We start from the raw sequence: 26,049 nt of genomic DNA on the forward strand, positions 1-26,049 counted from the left end.
TGAAATGAAAAAAAAATGAAATGAAAAAAAAATGAAATAAAAAAAAATGAAATGAAAAAAAATGAAATGAAAAAAAAATGAAATGAAAAAAAAATGAAATGAAAAAAAAATGAAATGAAAAAAATGAAATGAAAAAAAATGAAATGAAAAAAAATGAAATGAAAAAAAATGAAATGAAAAAAAAATGAAATGAAAAAACATGAAATGAAAAAACATGAAATGAAAAAACATGAAATGAAAAAACATGAAAAAAAAATGAAAAAAAATGAAATGAAAAAAAATGAAATGAAAAAAATGAAAAAAAAAATGAAAAAAAAAAAAAAATGAAAAAAAAAAATGAAAAAACCCTTCATGACCGAAATTATGATGTAGATGATTAAAAAAATATTTGTTAATTTTAGTTAGTTTAAAGGGTAATGATACTATGATTGTCTTTAAACTGGAAAAATTATAAAGTTCAATAGTTAAACTACCACTGACAATTTTTGCATTTCATAGACTTGCCTTGATTATTGTCCATAGTGCTTTAAAAAGTGTTTATGACCACAAACGAAATCCTTCATTCTGAAACAGATGGTGGCATACTAAATGTAAGCAATGGACAGTTGCAATCTGGAGATATCAGGCATCTACCAAATACTGAACTAATATGTACAAGGCGTGTTTGAATAGATTCCCACTTTATTTATGCCATTATATTAATTTATTTACGACTGAACGAATTAGTTCAACCAGGCCATAAAAGGTTAAAATGGCTATCAAAAAATAATACAACTATTAACATGTAAAAATAATCATTTATTTTTTAAAAAAGTTTTATAAAAAAAAAGAAAATTTTGCACCCTACATTAAAAACGAATCTTGCTAGCAAAAAAAAACAACAAAAACGAACTTGTTTTTTTTTTTGTTTACAGATTGTGTGTCAAGGTCAACTAGTATCAACCAAAAGCTGATCCTTTTGTTTCAGCCATTCGGTGGGAGTCCTTAAACCTTAATTGATCCCATTTTACTGATAAAAACCAAATAAAATAGCAAATAGTATAAGTACTACTATTATTATGCTATTAAATGCGAGTCAATAATTTCCTAAGGATTTTCTATGTACTTTAAGTGGAGTAATATACATCCAAGGAGGGATAAAATTAATTCGGACTTCTGCAGTTTAAAGCCCATTTTTCTGTGAGTCTCGCTTGGCAACATCCAGTGAATGATAGAAATCGCCAGATTATACCAAGTGAGCAAAAAGAGACGGGAGTTAGCAGATGTTAAAAATTGGAAGAAATAAAAAAAGGAAAAGAAAGGAAAGGGCAGAGTATCATTGCGCCAGCTTGTTATAAACACTCTCAACCTCTCCATGTTTAGAATGTTTTCAGAATAAACACCCGAACCTCGAAAGCCGTTCTTTACATGGGGAGGTTGGGGGTGGTTATACTACACTGGGACAGGTCATAAAAACATAAAAAATACCAAAATAATTTTCCATACACAAACAAAACAAAAAATATATTTTACTAATTCAAAGAAACAAAACTTGTTACAAAAAAAAAAAAAAAAAAAAGAAATGCCATAAAAAATTGATAAAACAGTAAAATGTATGAAATTATTACGGTAGGTTTTTTTTTTTTTTTTTTTTTTTTTTATTGACTTTCGTTCGCTCCAGTGGTTCTGTTGTCTGTTGCCGAGCAAGACTCGCGGAAAAACAGACTTTAAACTGCAGAAGTACTACTAATTCCTGAACAAAACAGTTTTGCACCATTTAATGTTCTCCTACAAAGATTAAACTCAAAATATAATGGGACAAAACCTTATGTCTAGAATTCTTAGTCCAATTTTGATTCTGGAAAATGTCTAAAATCTTAAGGTTAAGATATTTTAAGAAACAAATTCCAGAAATTTTGTTAAATTGGTGTCTAATTATTATGTATCAAATTCAATACAAATCTGAAACACCAGCATCTTTAAATCAAAAGTCATATTCATATTATGGTCCCCAAAAAAAAGCACTTTAAATTAAACTAAATTAAATACAGCCCACATTCCATACCCTTATGCATAATGATTAATTAGTTTAGGAGTGATCCTGTAAATACAAATACATAACCATATATCTAACTTAATATGAATAGGAATAAACCAGACCTTTTATTTTTAAGCAAAACTGGCAATTGACAGACTATTTCCCTAAATAAGTTCGTAATTAAAGGATACTCTAACTTAACTTCTAAATCTGACCCCCAAGATCGCGATGGCCATGGAATATGTGCCTTTATTAAAAGATAGCTTTCCATGTGGTAAGGACATCTCCAGAGAAGATCCTAACTTACCCTATATGTGCTTCCGGGTTGCAATTGCTCAAACTACTGCATTTATATTTACTCTCTATCGCCCCCCCCCCCACAACAGCGGAGTTACTATCTTAAAAGCATATGAGAAAATTGACCAAGTCCTATCTGCTTATCCTTCAGCTAACATTCACGTATGTGGAGACTTCAATGTTCACAATGTGGAATCGTTGACCCACTCAAACAAGACCGATGATGAGGGGAGGTTCTGTCATGATTTCCCCATTACTTAGGACCTCATTCAGATTGTTCATGAACCCACCCATGTGCCCGATAATGACAGCCAGTATGCGAGTCTCCTAGACCTTTTTCTCACAACTTGCCCTGAACTATGTTCGGTTTCCATTCTGTCTCCTCTTGGATCTTCTGACCACCCAGTTGTATCAATTAAAATAAAAATGAAATGCAATAAGTCCTCAGATGTACCTCTCCATCGTACAGTATATCGATACATTATGGTCGACTTGGATAGCTTCCGTACATTTATATAAGATCTACCTCTGCGTTCCATGTTTAAAAAGGATGTGTCCTCTATAGTATCAGACCTGACGGAATGGTTAATTGTAGGTATAGACCGTTTCATACTCTTGAAAAAGTTCCAGCAAAAACCTAACAGCCAGCCATGGTTTTCTCCAGAATGTGCTGCTGCCATTATGCACAGAAATCACTTTTTCCACTGCTTCCAACGTAACAGATGTATGGAAACTAAAGCCGCTTTCAGGATTGCCAGCAACCATTGTAAGAAACTAATAAAGAATGCAAGAGAGTTGTATGCTCAGTCCGTCAAGTCCAAAGTAGCTGAGTAGTGGCTTGTTTCCCACGAGTTTTGGCAAATAGCAAACAGAATCCTGAACAGAAGCATGTGCTCTATCCCAACTATCATCAATGGACCTGAGGTAATCTTGTCAGCATCAGACAAAGCCAAACTCTTTGCCAAGAACTTTACAGCTAATTCTACCCTTTATGACCAACCTCCAATATTTCCTCCTGTATCAGAAAACACGCTATGTGATATACAAATATCTGTACGTGATGTTGCCAAGCTAATCAAAAACATTGATTCCAGTAAAGCAACCGGCCCTGACGATATTCCAATTATAGTACTCAAAAAAACTTTAACTAGAACTAGCGCCAATATTTACAAAACTGTTTAAATGTTGTCTTAAGGAGAATTGCTTCCCATCACCCTGAAAAATCTCATCAGTATGCCCTGTATTTAAGAATTCAAGTGATCGCTCATCTCCCTCTCAGTACAGGCCAATAAGTCTCCTGTGCGTCATGAGTAAGTTGCTGGAATCTGTGTTAGATAGAGAAGTAATCAACCATCTCAAAAAAAATAACCTTCTTAGTGACACACAATATGGTTTCCGTTCTGCTAGATCTACAGCAGATGTGCTTACAGTTATATCTCATAGGATTAGCAAATCTCTCGACGGAGGCAACCTTTCTAGGGCAATTGCTCTTGACATATCTAAGGCCTTTGATAGGGTATGGCATAAAGGTTTACTTCACAAGATCTCCAGCTATGTTATAGCTGGAAATGTCTTCTCATTTATTAAATCATTTCTCTCTGATAGATTCATAGAGTAGTAGTTGATGGGCAAAAATCAGAAGCTCACAGTATTAATGCTCAGGGGTCCATCCTGGGCCCAACTCTTTTCCTGATCTAAATTAATGATCTTCCAAATCACATCCTTACATCATTCGTAGACATTTTTGCTGATGACACCATCTATGGTAGCACATCTAAGACAGTAAACGACCAAGTTCTCTCCAATTCTCTCTCCTCTGATCTTGATCATATTGTACAATGGGGAAAGGAGTGGCTGGTTACTTTTAATGCATCTAAAACCAAGCTTCTATCTTTTCATCATCAACATTCTGATCCCCATCTGGCATCAATTAAAATGAATGGCTCTCATCTTGGGGAGGCCTCAAGTTTTGACAAGCTTCTGGGCTTGACCCTTTCTCCTGATCTTAAATGGAACACGTACATCAAATCTGTTGCCAAGGCTGCTGGAAAAATGGTGGGATCTATCGATCCAGTAGATATCTCACTGCTGATGCAATTTTCTATCTATATAAGAGCCAGGTACGTCCAAGAATGGAATACTGTTACCACATCTGGGCAGGAGCTGCTAGAAAGGACTGGTCCTGCCTTGATAGAGTTCAAAATAGACTTCTTAGCCTTGTAGGAGATGTCCTTTTATCTTCGCTGCAACCTCTATCTGACATAAGAGATGTTACGAGTTTGTCTCTGATTTATCGTTATTTTCATGGAAAGTGTTCGACTGAGCTTCAATCTTTGGTCCCCCCCTCACTAAACTTTCACAAGAAACACTCATCTAGCTGAAAACACTATCAATAATTCCCCTACTCTTTATCTGTGCCTAAACCTAAATGTAGATTCCATGCACAAAGCTTCTTACTTAGAACTGCACGCCTGTGGAATTGTCTTCCGTTTTCCTGCTTTCCAGCTGACTACAATATGGTTATCTTCACGTCCAACGTAAACATGTTCTTGAGCCATTCCACTTGTTAACAAATTTACCGAATTTCCATTACTAATGATTACTTTATTGTCCAACTGACTACTGTACAGTTTTAACCCTTATCCTCGAGTGGTCTCTAGGCCTTGATAATGTGGTTATGCCTATGTAAAAAAAAAAAAGGAATAAAAAAAAAGGAATAACAAAAAAATACATGCTTAAATTAACTTTAGTTTTGGGATCTTTGAAAACAATTATTTTAATTAGTCTAATTAGCTGAATTTTATAATTAACTAAACAAGTCACCTCTCTCTCTCAGCTATCTACGTATTTCTCTTGTCTTACTCTGTTGATTCAACCACTTTCTAATATTTCTTCATGTCTTTGAATATCCAAAAGAAAGAGGGACTTTTTTCTTTTTTTTCATAATGACCATCTAATTAAAATACTTGTCTGTACACACACCAAACACGTTTAATTAGATGGCAAATTAATGAGAAGCTTATTTCCTTCAAAATAAATAATAATTTGAAAAATTTAGAACACCAAATAATGTTTTGCATTATTTGGGCTACTGTTCTCATCTTGAGTGTTATTTTCACAATGTTTTGGCCAATGTAACCGCCGACCTTCTTATAGTATATATATATATATAATATATATATAGTGCAAAACTTTGTGGAAATTCAAAGACTTACATTTTTTTCTTTTTTGTAACTTTTGTTTATTTCATCCTGGATTTCTTCATTACAGCCGTTTCATTAATGAGATGGCAATTTTATGATTTTATGTGTCCATAAAAATTTCCTGTTCTCACCAACTCGTCAGATGTTTCCATTTGATGTTACCAACAAAAGGTTGATTTTGTACATGATAAACCTGGTATTTGGGGGAAAAAAATTCCATCCCCATGTTGCTACATGTCAGCCATCTTGGGTGTCATGCTAAAATAAATTTGTTTTAAACCATAATTTCGTATTTTTTACTTTTGTTTTAATTTCCAAATATATATACCCACACACACACACACTGAATGTTCTTGGTGATTGTTTTTTTTTTTGTTTTTGTTTTGCTAACAGGCTAGAGCTGTCAGAAATTAAATAGGAAAAGTGTCCTTTTTTATTTTTGTGTGTATATATTCTGGTCTGGACCAGTTGATAAAAGATTTTTGAATATTTGAAATGAGAGCAATAGTCCGAATAATCCAAATAATACAGATATTACAAATCCTCATCTGAAAAATTCAAAACCACTTTATCAACCGATATGGACCTGCCTTGAATTGTAAGTCATGTTTAATTTCAGAAGTGTTTATGATGGGGAGCTATTTTGTACAAGTTCTGGAGATGAAGAATTTTCAGTGGATAGTATAAGTCTTGGATTTTTTATAATTTTGCAGGAAAAGAACTACAGATTTTTCTCTTGTTAACACAAAAAAATATGTGCTGGAATGCTAAAAGAATCAATATTTTTATGGAGCAATTCTGGTTTCTGATTGGTTGCTAGCAGAACATGGCTCCATTTGATTAGTTGATTCCTATCACCAGTGTCTCTAAGTAAAACTTTTCAACTTTCAGTGATCATACCCTATTATATCAAAAATATTGCAACAACCTGAATATATACACAAAAAATACAATGGGGGACACTTCCTGTTTAATTTCTAACAGGTCTAGCATGTTGGAAAAACAAAAACAACCAACATTCACCAATAACATCCAGTGTGGATATATACTTGAAGACTGTCGGACGTTACATCAGCCGAAACATTGTGAGAATAACAAACAAGATGAGAACAAAAGTCTGAACAATCAAAATACAAAAAAATTACCAATTCTCATCTCAAATATTCAAAAACACCAAATAAAATTACCGTATATACTTGTGTATAAGTCAATGTGCATTTTAAGATAAAAAATGGTGTCATTTTAGGTATTATCTGTGTATAAATCGACTGTAGATTCTAGACAAGTTAAATGGTCCGTCTCATAGCTATTTCTGGCTCTGATAATTTCCTTTTTGTTGTTTTTTTTTTTTATAAGACATATTATAAATGGTTTCTCGGCATCTGCGAACGAAAATATATACATTTATGCAAGTGTGGTCTATTTGATTTTCATACACACAACCAACTCACTGCACACTTACATGCAACGAACGCAAATGTTACTAATCAGGCATTCTGATCAATGACATGCTCTAGATTTCAGGCGCAGTTACCGTTTTTAGACATAATTTATGTCATGTACCATAATAACATAAACGCATATATTGTACAAACTGTAATGATGTGAATGCATGCGTTAAGTGCCATTAAATGGTTTCCTAACCTACTAAAAAACTATCTTCTCATCACTGAATACATCATATCGAACTTAGGCCTATAGCCATGCCTAAAGAGTGAACATTGCGAGAGTTATTCGAATTATCCCTCATCGAACAAAAAGAAATCGCACATGTACTTACATGCTGGCAAACACACTGCAGAGGGGTTCAGTAGGAGTGCGATTAATTACTAGGATTACCAGTATATACCAAGTGCACAAACAAAATGGCGTTTTCTATGTTATGATTGAGTACTGAGTTGCTCTATAACAACATTTCCAAAATCATTACCTATGTGTAAGTTGACCCCCCCCAAAAAATAACCTTAAAATCGTCTCCCAGAAATTCTACTTATACACAAGTATATATGGGGGTCTAATTTTTTTTTATTAAATGAATAAAATCTTAAATTATTTTTTTTTCTGAGACTTTTGGTGGTATACAACTTTTTCAAAGACTTTTCTCTTCATTCTGCTGAATGGGGTAGTCGTTTGTGGAAAGAGCAAAGTATACATTTGATCTTATTGATAATATGGTTATTTTATTTTTTGAATTTGTTACTAGCTTGGGTACCCGGCATTATCCAGGTGTTTTGAGGGGTGTGTTCAGCAAAAAAAACAAAAAAAAACAAAAACAAAAAAACATGACGTCTGCGTGCATCACCAAACCAGAAGTAACGTAAGTTTAAATTAAGGCTAGTCAATCAAAAAGAGGGGATGACTTTCAAAAATATCGGCTAAAAAAGCGACCCCCTCCTTGTAGGAAAGTGCTCAATTGAGAGTGAAGGAATTAATGGTTTTAGCCAATTTTTTATATTTGTCGTCCCAAGGGCCGAGCTTCAAAATGGTACCGATCTCATGACAATCCGTTGCCTCTATTGGAAGTTTTAGGCAGACAAACAGACATACATCCATACATGCATTTAAACAGACAGGCGAGATTTATATTATAGATTATTACCTTTAAATCTCAAACAAGGCATAGTGTCACTGATGTAGGAGACTACAATCTGGGACATAATTGCAAGAATACTATTAAGGGAGTTGAGCAGCAAGATGTCTGTTTATATTACACTTGAACTTTTGCATGTCAGTATAGTTGGGGAAGCAGGAACCCGGGAGAGAATTCCAAAGTCTAGCAGTCCTGGGGAAGAAACTATTAGAGTAAAAGGCTTTCTGGCATCTGGGGATCTCTGTGTAGGAGTGGGATTTTGCTGGTTTGTCAAGGGTATTTACATTGAGGGGGTACAAGGGCTTGTAGTTTATTAGAGCATATACCATTAAAATACTTGTAAAACAGGCAGAGCGATGCAACATTTCATTGGTGGGAGAGAGGGTGAAGCCTAGCTAATAGCTCGTGACATATTAGATTCGTGACTCTTTTGAACCCTGTCCACGAGTAAGAGACTACTGGTAGATGCACCAGCCCAAATGTGACAATAATATCCCATACATGGGTAAATATAAAGAAAAGGTTTCTTTGAAAAAGGTGTAGACCACTCCAAGTTTCGGGAAAAAATTAAAATTTTTTTTTTTTTTTTTTTTATTGAATAAATAAAAATAAGAAAAAAAAAATTATAACATTATTTGGTGTTTGAAAATTTTCAAATAACTTTATGAAATGTTTTTAATAATATGATCAAACTCATAAGTAAAAAGACTTATTTTTAGTTATGCAATATGTCACGCAGTTTATCAATTTTTGAACGAAAACAAAGCAGAATAAATAATGGGATTATTCCAATACAATTAGCGATTCGGTTCTAAACTCTTGATCCCAATACGATTAACGATTTTGATTCTAAAATCGCCTAAAAAAGTGGAATTTCATTGGGAGGGGGTTACTGGAGAGTCTTCATTTACTTTTAAATTATTACATAATTTTCTTTTTAATTTGACAACCTTTTTAATATTTTCTCTTTATTTATTGTATCCTAGAATTTGATAAACTCATTGTGCAATTTTCATCCATGTTTTCCACGTGTGCTTTTCCCCCTCTTTTTTATGCACTCAATATGCCTTTTTTCCACACTAGCATTTTTTATCTAAATTCCTTACAATCTATAAATTAGTTTTATTTGCAGTTTAGAATAAATAAATATTCATCATTAGTACCAGTAATAGAAATTAAATCGTAAAAAAATATAAGAATCATTTTTGGAATTAGAATCCAATATCGATTCTGATACCTCAAAAACTCCAATTTTTTCAATCCTAATTAATCTTCCCTACACAAGTTGTGACCCCAACGAGTCACAGGTACATTTAGTAGATAGATTTAAAAGAATAAAATTTTGATTCCTCTTCATTTTTTTAAATATTTAAAAAAATATTTCTTAATGACATCATATGGCAATGAATTGAGAAAATACATTTTGTGACATCACAATGAATTACAAGTAGGTAAAGTTTCATAACATTGGAGAAAATTATGAATTACTTGCTGTATTTATCTGCTGTTATCCAGTAGTCTTTTCATCTTTGTTTCATTTTATTTTTAACTATACTATTTGTTTCATCATCATCATCATCATCATCATAATATTCGGTTTAATGTATTTTATATGCTGGCATGTGTTAGATGGCTTTTAGAAATTAACTCTCAAACTAATTTGACAAGAAAGTTCTTGCAGTTTTTAACTTTTAAAATTCAGCTCAATATCTTGAAAATTTATTGATCGAAATAAGTCCATCAGAATCAAAACACTTTTGCTAAAGCAAAACAAGTGTATTTATGCCAGTAACGTAAAAATCTTGCAGTCTGGTTGTGATGAAGTCATTGAAGGCACTTTTGGTATCACTAAGGTTTTTGAAGCATTTCTCATGCAGAAACTTGTTGGGATGCTTGAAAAAGTGGTAGTCAGTAGATGAGAAATCTAGAGAGTATGGTGGATGAGACAGTTTCATAACCCAATTCGTTCAAGATCTATAGGGTCAGTTTAGTAACATGTGGACAGGCATTGTCATGGAGGATAATTGGGCCTTTTCTGTTGACTAATGCTGAGTGTTGTTGTTGAAGATCGGATGCATTTCATCCATTTGGTGACAGTACTTTTCTACTGTAATGGTTTCGCCGGCATCCAAAAAATGTAATCAATTGCAGACCACCAAACAGTCAGCATAACGTTCTTTTGGCGCGACTCTGGCTTCGGGAAATGTCGTGGAGCTTTGTTGGCATCTAACCACTGAGCTGAGCATCACCGGTTGTTTTCATCGCAAGTCACAACCCGGTTGAGAAACTGGACATTGTTGTTGAGTAAAAGAGGAGAAGATGACACTTTATAACACTTTTGATTGTTGTTCAATTCGTGAAGCACCCATTCATCAAGTTTTTTCTTTTCAATCTCTCAAGTGGTTGGAAATCATTGTATACATTACGTCTAATTCAGAATTGTGCATGGATTAGCTTCAACTAAGGCTCTTAATTGATTGTTGTCAACAGTTGATGGTCAATCATTACACTCATCTTTAAGACTTGTCACCACCACAAAATTTCTTCAATCACCATTGTGTTGTGCATTCAGTAGTGATTCCTGGGCCAAAAAGTTGGTTGATATCACGAGCTGTTTCAGCAGCTTTATGGCGTAGCTTAAATTAAAATAAGAAAATTGTGTGACACTGCTTTTTTTCCATCTTGTATTTAACGTTCTGAAAAGATAACTGTTTTAAAACGATTGTAATTTAAACGATTGGATAGAATGAAAAACGCTCTTTAAAATGATATATAAAGTAAAGGTATTATCATGGAAACTTATTTGAAAATACATCATTTGAACTCAAAAATGAAAAATTCTGCAAGAACTTTCTTCTCAACCTAATACTTCTGGCCAGGTTTCTAATCTCTCCCTTCTCTACAAATCTATCAGACCATGTATGGAGTATACTTGTCATATTTGGGCAGATTAATCTATCCAATTTAAAGGTTTTGATAAGGTGCAGAAACAAATATAATTTGATTGGCCCTCTCCTTTCTTCTTCTCTACAACCTCTCTCTTATAGACATGATGTTGTTAGTCTTTTCTATAAATACTATTATGGCATGTGTTCTTCAGAATTATATGATCTATTTCCTGCTTCTTTTGTTCCAGCTCGGTTGACTCATTGGTCTAGTGGTCTTCATCAATTTACTGTTTTGATGTCTTATTGTAATACAGCTTCCTATTTCAGTAGTTTCTTTCCAAAAACCATAGGTCAATAAGCATCTCCTGTCTTTTCTATAATCATCTCTCATTCTCATTAATTCCTTACAGCAAGTGGCTTCATGCCTTGTCTGAAACAATTTCTACAACCCCCCCCCCCAAAAAAAAAACCTAGCAGGCCACCCAGTATTGACCAGCCCTAAGATATGCTTAAATACATTTTAATTCATCCAGAGATTACGTATTTATTATTAAAGAGACAATTCTCTATCGATCATTATATTACACCTAATATATAGTAATGATAATATATAGTAATGATATTAAAACTAAGAAAAAATATATGACTTGGGTGCCATCAGCTAGAATCAAAATCAAAACATACAATTCTCCACCTTCATTCCTTAGATTCTGAGCCACGCTTTATATATATATATATATATATATATATATTCACCTGTCAATTTTTTCAAAAGATGGAATCGCTCAATTGTTGAAGACGAGAAGCAAGAATGCAAGCAAAGTGAACAGAGTTTTATAATTATGTAAATAAGTTTACTTACATGAAATAATTTTTCTGTTGTTGGTTGGACAGCTAAAAGGTCATATGCCTGGATATCTGCAGATTGCTAAAATTAAACAAATTAGGAAAATGATATTAGACTATTAGAAATAAAGAGAAGATATTTTTTTATTTTTTAAAAAGGAATTCACATCACACCTAAAAACAAAAAAGCACTTACAGAAATGTTAGGTATTGAATCAGTAGTTGCACTAATAATTTAGTTGAAAATAATAGGAAATGCCCCAGTTGAAGTGTCAGCAGAGGTTAACTTATTGAACCTGGCAGAAAAATTACTAGTAAACTAGTATCATGTAAACTAATAAACCAGTCAGGGGGCACACCAGTCACAGACAAACTAGTCATGGGGCACATCAGTCACGGGACAAACCAGCCACGAGGCACACCAGTCACGGGACAAACCAGCCACGAGGCACACCAGTCACAGGACAAACCAGTCACGGGCAAACTAGCCACTAATAACATGCATACTAGTAAAGTGTTAATCAATGCCAACTAAATTAGTAACATGTAACCTAATACCAAGTGACCTAGTACAGTGTAAACTAGTTGCGCAAACTAAGCTCAAGAGTCTAGTCTACTCAACTACTTAATCCATGGCTGAAAAGAGAATATATGAACTAATACCCTTTCCAAATATTTACTCACTCTCTCTACTAGCCTGTTTGTTGAAATTATAATCGTATCAAGGGGTGGGGCTAAATTTAACCCCCCCCCCATTTTTCTCAATTTTAGTTATAACTTTATAATAATGTGGTTTGATCAATAAGTTAATGATCAAAACAGTACTAAAAAAGTTAAACTTTAGAAATCTAATAAATAAATTAGAAAAAAAATTTGCAAAATATTAATGGAATCATAAGAGATAATTGGGCAAGGAAAGGGTGCCAATCAAAAATATAAGTAAAAACCTCCTGCACAGCACCGGGTAGGTACAGTTCATTCTTAATACAGATGCAACCATGACAACACATGTAATCTAACATGAAATTGTAAGATCAAAAATGTTGGACCTAAATGGCATATCAAAATTTGATTCTGGCTAGCTAATTTTCATCTTTTATTGTACAATCACATTAACACTTTAATATACTTTGCTACAGTTTATCATTAAAAAAAAAAAAACTATAACTGGGAAAGTGTGGGAAAAAAGTCAAGGGGAATAACTCATGTATTTTATTAAGAGTTGTCGCACAACTAAAATTTTATTTCTTTTTTTGTATAAATTAAAAAAAATGCATACAAATAAAATTAAATACTAAAATGACTTCTTTGCAACCCACACAGCACCTGATAGATATGTTTAGTGAAGTGCATAGTTTCTCAGTATCCATGTCATTTTTTTTTGTTATATATATTACAATAGTAAAATGCGAGCATGAAAACTATGGTTAAGCTTAAACATGGAAAGTAAAGATCTAGTTATTAAAACTGGAAAAGAAAAGATATTCTAGTAAAAAATATAATAAATTTATAACTTAAAATATTGCAGCATTAAGAATTGATTATATAATGTTAAAAATTTTTAAAAAAAAATTCTTACGAGAATATCTTGTTCTTTTCTTTTTCAGTTTTAATAATTAGTCCTTTACTTTTCCATGTTTAAGCTTAACCATATTACTTTTCATGCACGCATTTTTCTATTGTAATCCATGATTCTTCCAGGCTTCCAATAAATTCACTTGTTCTTTGTTTAATTTCAGTCTTATTTTTTGTCCCCATAAACACATTATATAGTAATAATATATGGTACTTGTCTGCTTTCAATAAAATCCCAATTATCGGCCTTTCATGCTTTCATTCTGTTTCAATTGTTAGTTCTCTTTTCGCGACAGCAGTGAATTAGTAGCAACAGTAGTCGCTGAAGCAATGTGGTTGCTATTATTACACGTGCGACAAAAGGTGGGAATTTAAGCAACAAATAAACGTAGGGGTATAAGAAATTTCCGAGAAGAATGAAAACTTTATCTTTGTAACACGTTGCCCAAAGGGGGGGGGGTACAAGGAAATTTACGGGAAAGCAAAAACCCAAATATTTTCTCTTTATCGCATATGTGACACAGCAAAAATAAAACAAGTGGATGAAAACAAGGACGAACACAAAAATGCGATGAAATAACGAGATGAACACTTTCCCAAATGATACAAAAATAGATTCATTTAAAAAAAAAAAAAAAAAAAAAAAAAAAGGAAGAGTTTAATGAAAGAAAAAGAACTATTCAAAATTATGGAATCTGAAGTATATCTATTGAAATGAGCGAAAGTCCTTCGGGGGGGGGGGGGGGGGGTAATCAAAATCCAAGATATTTCCTTCGGTGTGGAAAAAGTTCACATAGCCATCTCGCATGTTTTCGTTTCTTGCTCACACGTTATATATCTGTCTCTTTCGGGAGGGATAAGAAATCACATTGTGTGTTTGGCACATCCATATCTCTTTCACATGATGGGAAAAAGCCATAGTCTCTTTTGTGAAGAAGTAAATTCATCGCATTCTCTCGCATGACTGGAGATGGTCGCATCGTTCACGCCTCGTGTATCGGTATCTCCTTTTTGCATGAGGGGAAGAAATCGTCCCATCCTCTCTCGAGCAGAGAGACCTCTCAACAGGTTGACAGCCCAAGTTTAAAAGAACGATTTCCGCTCATGTCCAGTTAAAAAAAGGGAAAGGGGAAGCGATGATTTTGTCCCCCCCCTCTCTGCTTCACAATCCGGTCTAAAAATAGACTTGACGAATCTCCAGCCGGAACAGTCTCAGCAAGTTTTAAAGGGGTGGGGATACATTAGTAGATCTTGCTCAGTTCCAAAACGACTACTGCACTAGCCTATCTTGTGAGAATCATTTATTTTACCTTGGTGACGAAATATAAAGAACAAGAACGATATATATCGTCAGCCTAAAATTAAGTATTTAAATCTTGATTTAAATACACAATTCAATTTAAATACTAGGTCACACTATGGAAACCAGTTATAAATGCGTTGCTCACCTCCTTACATATTTTTATGATTTTGAACACCAGAAAATTCATTATAAGTTTTGTTTTACTGAACGAAAATTCAATTTTTTTTTTCACAATATAGCTGAGAAGGTGATCTATAAAATGTAATAATTGTTTGAAATTTGGTCAAAAAATGAGTGAACAGTAAAGCTTTAAAGCAGTTCTAAATGACTAAAACTGCCACTTAACCATATAGTCAAACATGGTAGTGTTTGAATGAGATATATATATATATATATATATATATATATATATATATATATAATGCAATCATGAAAGGAAGACGAAAATTCATGATTAAAATGTTAAAGTCAACGGGGTGAAGAGAATAAAAGGAGAAAAAAAATAGGGGAGTCAGCTGACCGGTTTCGTCCTCGCTTTATCAAAGCTGTATCGAGGGATTTGAGAGAGCAAAAAAAAAAAAAAAAAAAAATATGAATCAAAATTCTGTACAGATAAAAATAACGGTGCGTTATGTATGAACAAAAAAGAAATAAAAAGAAAGAAAATTAGGGAAAGCGATTGAAATACAGCAATGTTATATTGCTCAAAGATCTTAGAGACTAATCACGCTCAAACCTAAGAGGCATTCCTTTCGTTTGCAGAGGGAAGGCCTTCTCAACCGAACATGAACAGTCTCCAAGATCTTTAAATAAAATAGTGAGTAAGCGCAACTCAAGATTGAAAAAGAATTTGTGCTAAAGTTCGCGGCACAAGACGGGTTTTTTATAAGGTGGTCAGTTATTGAAGATCCGTATGTATCGGCAATTACTTCTGTTGTTTGGTATGTCCTTATCTCTGATTTTGGTAGGTACGTGTTGCTCGTCTCTTCCATCCAATCCTAATGTTAGACCCACATAGTTGGCACTGCAACTACATTCAAAATTGTAAATTACATTATTATTATTATGATGTGGAGGGGGGGGGGTAGAACATCTTTTCGAGACATACCAAACAAACATAATTGCCAATACATACGGGTCTTCAATTACTGACCACCTTATAAAAAACCAGTCTTGTGCAGCAAACTTTAGCACGAATTCTTTTACAATCTTGATTCGTGCCCACTCACTATTTCATTTAAAGATCTTGGAGATTGTTCATGTTCAGTTGAGAAGGCCTTGCCTCTGCAAGCAGAAGGAATGCCTCTTAAGTTTGAGCGTGATTAATCTCTAGGATCTTCGAGCAATATAACATTGCTGTATTTCAATCGCTTTCCCTAATCCCCCCCCCCCCACACATAACGTAACAACATTGTTTTTATCTGTACATAATTTTGATTTCCATTCGTGTTTTTTTTTTCTCTCAAACCCTTCGATACAACTTTGATAAAGCGAGAGTGAAACCGGTCAGCTGACTCCCCCATTTTTTTTTCTCTCCTTTTATTCTCTTCACCCCATTAACTTTATTTTAAACGTTGACTTTATTTTAACATTTTAATCATGAATTTTCGTCTTCCTTTTATGATTGCATTATATAAATTTTGTACCTCTCAAAGAACCATGATATATATATATATAAAATCCAATGTAGGGTGGTCTAAAAATGATAAAAAGTTTGATACTGAAATAGATCTCAATATAATCTTTATTTTTATATAAATTTTAATACAGAACATCTGATGAAGCAGGTCAGATGACCCGTTTGTGTCTGGCAAAAATAACTAATGCTCTGTATTCACTAAAGGTAAAAAATATATATATATATATATATATATATATAGTAATGTGACGACTAATATTTTTCACAATTCCGATACAATTACCGATTCTGTTCCCAATTCCAATTCTTTTAATCTCTTAATATGCAGTTGTTTTTTTACGATTTTATTTTCAGATGAATGAAAAATACCCATTATATCCATATATTTTCGCAAACGTAAAACGCTATCTTTAGTACTAACAATGAAAAATTAAATTTTAAACAAAATTAAACCAAAAAATAAACTAGAGGATCGTTTTTGGCATCAGAAAATAGGCACTAAGTTTTCCAAATTTGATACCCCAAAAGTTCCAATTTTTCCAATTCATGATTCTGATTAATCATTACAACACTAGGCAAAAAAAAAAAAAAAAAAAATCTGAAGAAAACTATTAAAATTTTCAATTTTAAACAAAAATGTTTGTTTATTTAAAAAAAATATTTGCATTGTAATTTGTTTTTTTAAACGTTTAACATACGTATTTTATTTTAAAATGTAAAAAAAAAAAAAATGCTTATATCACGGAGAACACAACCTATTTCATACCATATGCTCCAACACGTTTTTTTTTGAACATTAAAAAAAATATATTACAGTTGAAGAAAGATTTTCTACTACTAAATTCTTTTTGTTTTAATAGCATCATGGCACAAAAAGTCAGAAAAAAAAAAGCCAGGTACGTCCAAGGATGGAATACTGTTGCCACATCTGGGCAGGAGCTGCTAGAAAGGACTTGTCCTGCCTTGATAGAGTTCAAAATAGACTTCGTAGCCTCGTAGGAGATGTCCTTTTCTCCTCCTTGCAACCTCTATCTCACAGAAGAGATGTTGCGAGTTTGTCTCTGATGTATCGTTATTTTCATGGAAAGTGTTCAACTGAGCTTCAATCTTTGGTCCCCCCTCGCCAAACTTTCACAAGAAACACTCGTCTAGCTGTAAACACTATCAATAATTTCCCCCACTCTTTATCTGTGGCTAAACCTAAACGTAGATTCCATGAACAAAGCTTCTTTCTTAGAACTGCACGCCTGTGGAATTGTCTTCCGTTTTCCTGCTTTCCGGCTGACTACAATATGGTTGTGTTCAAGTCTAAAGTAAATAAGTTCTTGATGAGCCGTTCCATATAAGTTATTAAATTTACCAAATTTTCATTACTATATTGACCAATTTCTACTGTACACTCTTTAACCCTTATCCTTGAGTGGCCTCTGGGCCTTGATAATGTGGTGATGCCTTTGTAAAAAAAAAAAAAAAAAAAAAAAAAAAAACATATTCTTTAGAAGATGTATCACGTTGAAAGTATTAATTTTAAATAAATCTACATTTATTTTACAAAATCGTTGTATTGTAATTTGGCTTTTAAGCATTTTAATATATATATATATAATTATTATTTTACTATCATAATTTAAATACCTACAGACAAGCATTTCATCCTTCCGGGAATCATCAGTGCAGGGAGTCACAATTACACCCAGTCAGGAGATTTAAACCTGGCCACGAAGCCATCTCTGACTCCATATGCAAGGAACAAACCACACGGTCAACATTAACCATGAGAATTACAGTTGAAATTTAAACATTTATTATTAAATGTTAAGGTGTCCGTCCATAGTGATCTAATGATTATAACATCATGATCTGTGCATGCAAACTTAAGTGATAGACTTACATTTCAACTTTAAAGTATACGACAATAAAAATATAGACATATTATTTCACAAAATCAAATATATAAAAGATGGCTGGAATTCTTTAAAATCTGAGACAGGATGAGGAATATGAACATAAACTGTTAAGTTCTTAATAAAATGAACTGCCATCTTCATGTCTTGTAATTCTACACTAAAAATGGAAGCATTGATGGGTAATCCAAGACACCAAAAATGGACTCTATGAGAAGACTATCACAGCTGAGGCTTGAAATGGGAAAGATCTATAATTTAATACCACGGATAGTAAATATGTATTTAGATATCTATTGCATACAGTAAACTGATATAGAAAGTAATAAAAATTCTTTGAGCTGTTTATTGAATCCTAAATCAAAACAGTTACACAAATGAAAACTAATACAACTCAACCATTTGTTTTTTTTTAAACTGAAAAAATTTGACATGTTTCAGAACTGAAAATACATAATCATTTTTTTTTTTAAATGTGCATTAGATTTTTCTTAAAAAAACAATACAAAAAAAAAAAAAAAAAAACTTTCACTCTTGATTAATATCTTTTTTCAACTAATATGATGCCAAAAATATTTGCAATTTCTCCAATTTTCTGGGGTAAAGCAACTGGTTGAGAAACAATTATCCCAGAACTGTCCACTGTCACAGGAGTAACAATCTTTCGGCAAGAGATGAAGATTTAATGGTTGTCTGGAATTCCCTCCATATTAAAAAAAAAAAAAAAAAAAAAAAAAAAAATACAGAAAAATCTTCATAATGCATGTACCGGAATATAATGAAAATATATTCCAAAAATTATGTTAATTGATCAAATAGTTTTATTTTATAAAAAAAATAATTTGTAAACGATTTTAAGCAATTAATGGAAAATTGTAGGCATTACAAGGCTGATCTCGCAAGTTTGAATTACTGCGGAGTTATCTGACGCTGTTTCTTCAAGATGGCGATGCAGGACAGTCCTTTTTTGCTTAGTCATAAAATTTTATTTTCTTAGTTAACAATAAAATTACATAATTTTTGGAATATGACATTTTGGTTCCATCAGATACTTACATCATACAGATTGAAAAAAATATTACGACAAGTAGCAAATAAAATTAGAAAACTGTAACAATTTCAAAATTACAGAATTAGGAAAGAAGCAGTAGAAATTTTATTGCGTTTTATTTAAAGGAAAATTTCTTGATATTATTTAATGGAAACCAAATATTTTCAAACATTAAAAAAAATTTTCTTTTAATATTTTCAGTGTTCTAAGTTAGTTTTATAACAATCCGGTTCAATTAATGATTTAATGAGCATGCACCCCCCCCCTACATGAGTGAAAAATTTACTTTCACCATGACTAATGTTTGTGCAAAATTTAAAAAAAAATCCAAGGCGTGGTTATTAAGAAAAGTACAAACAAATGAATGGATGAACGATTTGGGTGCAATTTTACCCCTATAATGCCCCCTAGGGGCGTAACCAGAGTTATCTTGGAAAATCTATTCTGGCAAAAATTTACTTTCACCATGATTAATGTTTGTGCAAAATTAAAACATATCCAAGGCATGGTTATTGAGAAAATTGCAAACAAATGAACAGGAGTGAATTACTAGGTCCAATTTCTCCTATGACAGGGGACCAATAACTAAACAATACCTTAATAATTAAATTTAACTTTCAAAATCCAATCATAAAAAAAAACTCCCAGGCAAAGACGGAAAGGAACAGTTAGCATGTAATAAAATTGAATTTTATTTCACGATTTCAATAATACTAGTGAGGGGTACCCGGCGTTGCCCGGGTGTTTTTCGGGGTATGTGAAAAAAACGCGAAAATGTAAAAAAAAAAACAAAGCGTTGACGACGCGCAGTTGGAAAATAGTAAAGTGTTAAAAAAAACAAAAAAACAGGTGCGCGTTTTTGATTAACGTGACGGCGATAGGTATTCAGCAGTTATGATTTTGTGCGGGACAGTTTTGAATAAATCGGTTTGTTTGTTTTTAAAAACCCGCTCCCTGTTTATTAGGAGGAGCGAAATGAAAGCTACAGTCTGATATGACGAAGTCGACATTGAACAAACGTTACTTAGCTCTCGAGACAACTGGCTTTCGGCCTGTTATTAGAGTCGAGTTTCGCTTTTTTTTTTTATACCGAAAACTGAATGTAACGCATGCCGATGCGGGGAAATGTGGAATAATTAACGTTTGAAAGTCAATAAAATTAAATAGACAGGCGAGCTCCGTGGATAACTCTGAGATATTACAATTTATAGATGATATAAAAAGTTTTAAGTTGTGAAACGAACAAGCGTTTCTCTGAAAGAAGCCTTTTGTGGACATCGAGGAAAAGCGTACATACATACACACATACATACATACATTTTCGCTTTTATATATATAGATTAGATAAAATATATTTCGATAATTATATTTTATTGATATGTTTTGATAAAATATATTTCGATAATATCTTATTGAAATGTTAAATATTTTGTTGAAATATTTTAATAAAATACTATTAAAAAATATTTTATTTGAAGTTTTTAAGCCTTTTTGCCTATTTTCAAATTTAAATTCTTAAAAAGATACTTTCAAATAGCTTTTTTTCCATTTTAAATACAATACTAGTATCCACGTGCTTAAAAGTTCTATATAAGAGTTGTTAAATGTTCCAATAACAAAATGGACACTTTAATAACATTAAAAAGAAAAGGATCTTTCTAATTATAAAAAGAAATTAGTAATACAAGAGTCATTCCAAAAGTAAAGTCTATATATATTTTTTTTTATTTAAAAAGTTGAACTACAAAGACAGGAGTGGGTCCATTAAAACGAGCAACCTTTTGTGCTCCAGAATTTATTTTTCTACATAGTCACCACCATTCTCGTGCACTTTTGTCAGAAATTCAATGACACATCTTTGCTTTTGACACACCTCCATGACAATGGATTGCTTTCTTAGAGTCTCACACTGTCACTATCTGCAACAAAGAGATGAAACTTTCAGGTCATGAATGCATAAGTTTAGACATCATAATAAAGAATAGGAGGCATTACTCGTACCTTTAAATATATTATGAAAGTTTCAGTCTCCTAGCAATTATATTTTATCCAAGAAATTTGAGGAAAAAAAAAAATTGCAGGGATACTATGTAGGGAGTTGAGTAGCAAGATGTCTGTTTATATTACACTTGAACTTCTACATGTCAGTACAGTCTCACAGTTCTAAGGAAGAGGCTATTAAAGTAGGAGGCTTTCTGGCATCGAGGGATCTCGATTGTGTAGGGGTGAGATTTTGCTGCTTGTCGGGGTTGTTGGGGGTATTTATGCTGAGGAGGTACAAGAGCTTGTAGTTCGGAGCATCCACCATTAAAATAATTGTAAAACAGGCAGAGGAATGCAACATTTCATCGGTGGGAGAGACGCTGAAGCCTAGCTGACACTTCGGGACCTGTCCAGAAGTGAAAGACAAGTAGCAAATGTGACAATAATACTCCATACATTGGCGAATGGTGGTCTTGTAGAGGTACAAGATACATTCAGGTGTAAATAACTTTCTAGCATGGTAGAGAGAGCCCACCTTTCTCACAGCAGCTGTATCAAAGCCTTCGATATATCTGTACCAGCTCATGTTCCCTGCGAATGTTAAGCCGTGGAGTTTGAACGAAGTACTTTCAGGTAATGTCTCCTTAGCCATAGCTATTGGGGATTGAGAAGGTGTCTTGTAATCATTAAAGGAAAGAAGCTTAACCTTGGCAGCGTTGAATGTTACAATCCATTTTTGTCCTCATTCCACGATAGACTGGAGGTCTTCCTCTAGGGTTTCCGCCATTGCGTTAAATATTCTTTGATACTCATAAAATTTCATTTTCTTATAAAAAAGTAAAACTAGTTGATTAATTCATGTGATTTTTGGAATCTGATATTTTCGTTTTATAATGGCTAAGTACTACTGATTTTTCTTAATTTTTGTTTTTTGATATAGAGGGAACTGGACAAGAATGCTAAGTGGTTAAAACCTGGAACCTAGATGTGAAGAGTTTGAGTCCAGTTTGTTCTACAGAAACCTTTTCAACAAAACCCACACTTGACCTTGCGTCCAACCTCCTGGAAAGAAGTTAAAAATGATGGTACTTGCGCAGAATTTGAACCAGATGTAACTCACCATCCACTCAGCTTTGCTTGGAACATGTCAGCTTTTGCTGAGTGTCACCAATTATCAAAGCGTAATAGCGCTACTTAAGAAAAATACTGAAGAAAACGTTTAAAAATAAAATCACCAGAAAAAAAAATAAAATAACAAAGAAACAACAACCTATCATATCAATTTTTGTTTTATTTTTGCAACAATTTTTTGTTTTAAAAAAATAAGTTGTATTTTTCTTTTTTTCAATCATTTTTTTTTTTTTGGTCAAAACAAAATTGAACAAAATTAATAAGGAAGCCATTTGTGTTTTTCATATTTTTTAACAAAGGTTTAAAAATAAAGCAATTTTTATGTGTTTTTCATGTAATACTTATTTTTGCATTTTTTTATTTTTGTAAGTAATGTAAACTTTTTTTTGTTATTTCTTTTCCTAAATATTTTTTTTCCTGTAGGATGGGGCCTAGTAACTGTTTTTTTTTTTTTTTTTAAATTAAATTAAGACAGCTGGGATATTCCCTTAAGATTAGGTAAACTTTTCCATGGTCGTATTAGACAATATTAAAGTGGGGTGAGAAAAAACAGCAGATGTGGAAGTAACTTCACCAACCCAATCAGGTAGCTTTCCAATATATGGTTAAGATGAAGACAAAAAGATCATTACCAAATTTGTTTCCACAAACTGTCGAGAAGCTTTCGGCTGGTCCTGTTCTTATCAAGGTCAAGAGGCCACTCGAGGGTAAGGGTTAAAGAGTGTACAGTAAACAATTGGACAATATAGTAATCATTAGTAATGGAAATTCGGTAAATTTGTTAACTTATATGGAACAGCTCATCAAAAACTTTTAGCTCATTAAAAACTTGTTTATGTTGGACTTGAAGACAACCATATTGTTGTCAGTTGGAAAGCAGGAAAATGGAAGACAATTCTATAGGCGTGCAGTTCTAAGAAAGAAGCTTTGTTTATGGAATCTACGTTTAGGTTTAGGCACAGATAGATTTTTGGGGAAATTATTGAAAGTGTTTACAGCTAGACAGGTGTTTCTTGTGAAAGTTTGGCAAGGGGGGGGCTATAGATTGGAGCTCAGTCGAGCACTTGCCATGAAAATAATGATAAAGCAGAGAAACTCTCAAAATCTTTTCTGTGAGAAAAAGGTTGCAGAGAAGATAAAAGGACATCTCTTATGAGGCTACGAAGTATATTTTGAACTCTATCAAGGCAGGATGTCCTTTCTAGCAGCTCCTGCCCAGATGTGGAAACAGTACTCTATCCTTGGATGTACCCGCCTCTTATATAGATAGAGAATTGCATCAGCAGTGAGATATCTACTGGATCGATAGAAGGATCCCACCATTTTTCCAGCGGCCTTGGCAATGGAGTTAATGCATGTATTTCATTTCAGATCAGGAGTAAAGGTCAGGCCCAGAAGCTTGTCAAAACACGAGGCCTCCCTAAGAGCAGAGCCATTCATTTCAATTGATACCAGATGGGGATCAGAGCATTGATGATGTAAAGATAAAAGCTTGGTTTTAGATGCATTAAAAGTAACAAGCCACCTCTTTCTCCATTGTACCACTGGCTGAGAATCAGAGAGAACTTGGTCATTTACAGTCTTAGATGTGCTACCATAGATAGTAGTGTCATCAGCATAAATGTCTACGAATGATGTAAGGATGTGATTTGGAAGATCATTAATGTAGATCAGGAAAAGAGTTGGGCCCAGGATGGTCCCCTGAGGGACTCCAGCATTAATATTGTGAGCTTCCGATTTCTGCCCCTCAACTACTACTCTTATGAACCTGTCAGAGAAATGATTTAACAAATGAGAAGACATTTCCAGCTATACCATAGCTGGAGATCTTGTGAAGTAAACCTTTATGCCATACCCTATCAAAGGCCTTTGATATGTCAAGAGCAATTGCTCTAGAAAGGTAGCCTCCATCGAGAGATTTGCTAATCCTATGAGATAGGAGTGTAAGCACATCTGCTGTAGATCTAGCAGAACGGAAACCATATTGTGTGTCACTAAGAAGGTTATTTTTGCTGAGATGATTGATTACTTCTCTATTTAACAGATTCCAACAACTTACTCTTGACGCACGGGAGACTTATTGACCTGTACTGAGAGGGGGATGAGCGATCACCTGAATTCTTAAATACAGGGCATACTGGTGAGATTTTCCAGGGTGATGGGAAGCAATTCTCCTTAAGACAGCGTTTAAACAGTTTTGTAAGTATGGATGCTAGTTCTGGTTGAATTTTTTTGAGTACTATAATTGGAATACCGTCAAGGCTGGTTGCTTTACTGGAATCCTCTTGTGCCCCACCAGAAGTGCAAGGTGAGATGAAACTCCAGGGTACCACATCCTGTTTTTAGCAAAAAGCCAACCTGCCAAAGAACTCCTTTTATATTCCAGTGTTCCCTTTGCATAAAGTCGATTTATACTCTGGAAGTGTAAGCCATGTTTAATTTCAGAACAGTTTCCGATGGTTTGTTGTTCTACACAAGTCCTGGGAGTTGACTGGTTCGCAGTAGACAGTTCTCGAGTTGGAATCCACAGAGCAAAAGATTCTTCCAGTGCTGAGATGGAAAAAACATATGCGAAATTGCTACAGAAAGGTTTAATATTTATGGAGGAATTCTGGTTTCTGATTGGTTGGTAGCAGAACGTGAATTAATTTGATTCGTCAGTTCCTAGCAGCATCGTTTATAAATAGAATCTCCCGACTATGCGGGATCATACCTCATTATAGTGCAAAAATATTGTAACATACTTCAGTGGAAATGTCAAATTTTTCCAAACATGGCTAATCCTACTAAATGGCTGTCTTCATCCTGATATTCTTTCAACCAATATACAGGATGTCCAAAAAGTCACTGAATTGCTGAAAATCTTTGTCATTTTGCCATTAATGATTACTTTTTTTCTATTTCAGATATTTTACAGAAAATATTTTGGAAATTAATTATGGATAAGTATAGCACTGAACAACGTACGCAAGTTGTGAAATTATTTTACCAAAATCAGGGTGAAGTTCAGTGACTTTTTGGACACCCTGTACTTACTAAAAGTAGCTTGTTTATTAGTTATTGTCACAAATATTAAGATCAAAACTTGACTAAACTTGAGTGAATCTCCTCCTTTTGAAAATACATTTCCTCTTGTCTAGATTTAACTAACTTTATGTTAAGGAGTAAAGCTATTTCACGAATTAATGGATTTACCCAAACAATACGTTTATATCTAGCTATTATGGAGGGTAACAATTTGTGGCAGTTATGTCCCCACCCCCAACCTGAATCGTGACGTATACTTCTGTAACATTTTGGCTAATACTCTTTTTCTTTTTTAAACCTATACCATTGTGTTTGTAAGACTAAAACATTAGCAATGATGGATTCAAGATTTACTTTGTAACAATAGTAAATTAAAAAAATATATCTTTACCAAGGTGTGCATTTGTTCGGCCTCAGAAAAAACCACTGTGAGTCGAGAAAGCTGTTTGAGTTTCTCACCAGGATTCTAAAGAAAAAAGATACAAAAAGAACTATAAAAAAAAAAAAAAAAAAAAAAGATCAAAAACGGGTAAAATTAATTCCTTTAATAGAACAATTGTATACAAGTGTTATGATGTAATAACTTCTGCTCATC

At 33.4% G+C, this 26,049-nt stretch overlaps 1 protein-coding gene across 6 annotated transcripts in view; it reads right to left on the reverse strand.

Moving 5' to 3' along the window:
* The window catches only part of LOC145245870 (ribonuclease P protein subunit p30-like), a 162,295-nt gene that overhangs the window by 59,267 nt on the left and 76,979 nt on the right, over positions 1-26,049 (reverse strand). For 4 of the 6 annotated variants that reach the window (XM_080107583.1, XM_080107584.1, XM_080107582.1 and 1 more), the window contains exons 4-5: positions 25,846-25,920; positions 11,858-11,923 (exon numbers count right to left, since the gene is read on the reverse strand). In XM_080107583.1, the coding sequence (XP_079963709.1) occupies positions 11,858-11,923; positions 25,846-25,920 (141 nt within the window). The remainder of the gene's footprint in view (positions 1-11,857; positions 11,924-25,845; positions 25,921-26,049) is intronic. The other 2 variants (XM_080107586.1, XM_080107585.1) reach the window with 1 other exon arrangement.

Source organism: Euprymna scolopes, chromosome 23 (genome assembly GCF_053919585.1).
Source record: "Euprymna scolopes isolate OS-2025 chromosome 23, ASM5391958v1, whole genome shotgun sequence".
NCBI lineage: Eukaryota > Metazoa > Mollusca > Cephalopoda > Sepiida > Sepiolidae > Euprymna > Euprymna scolopes.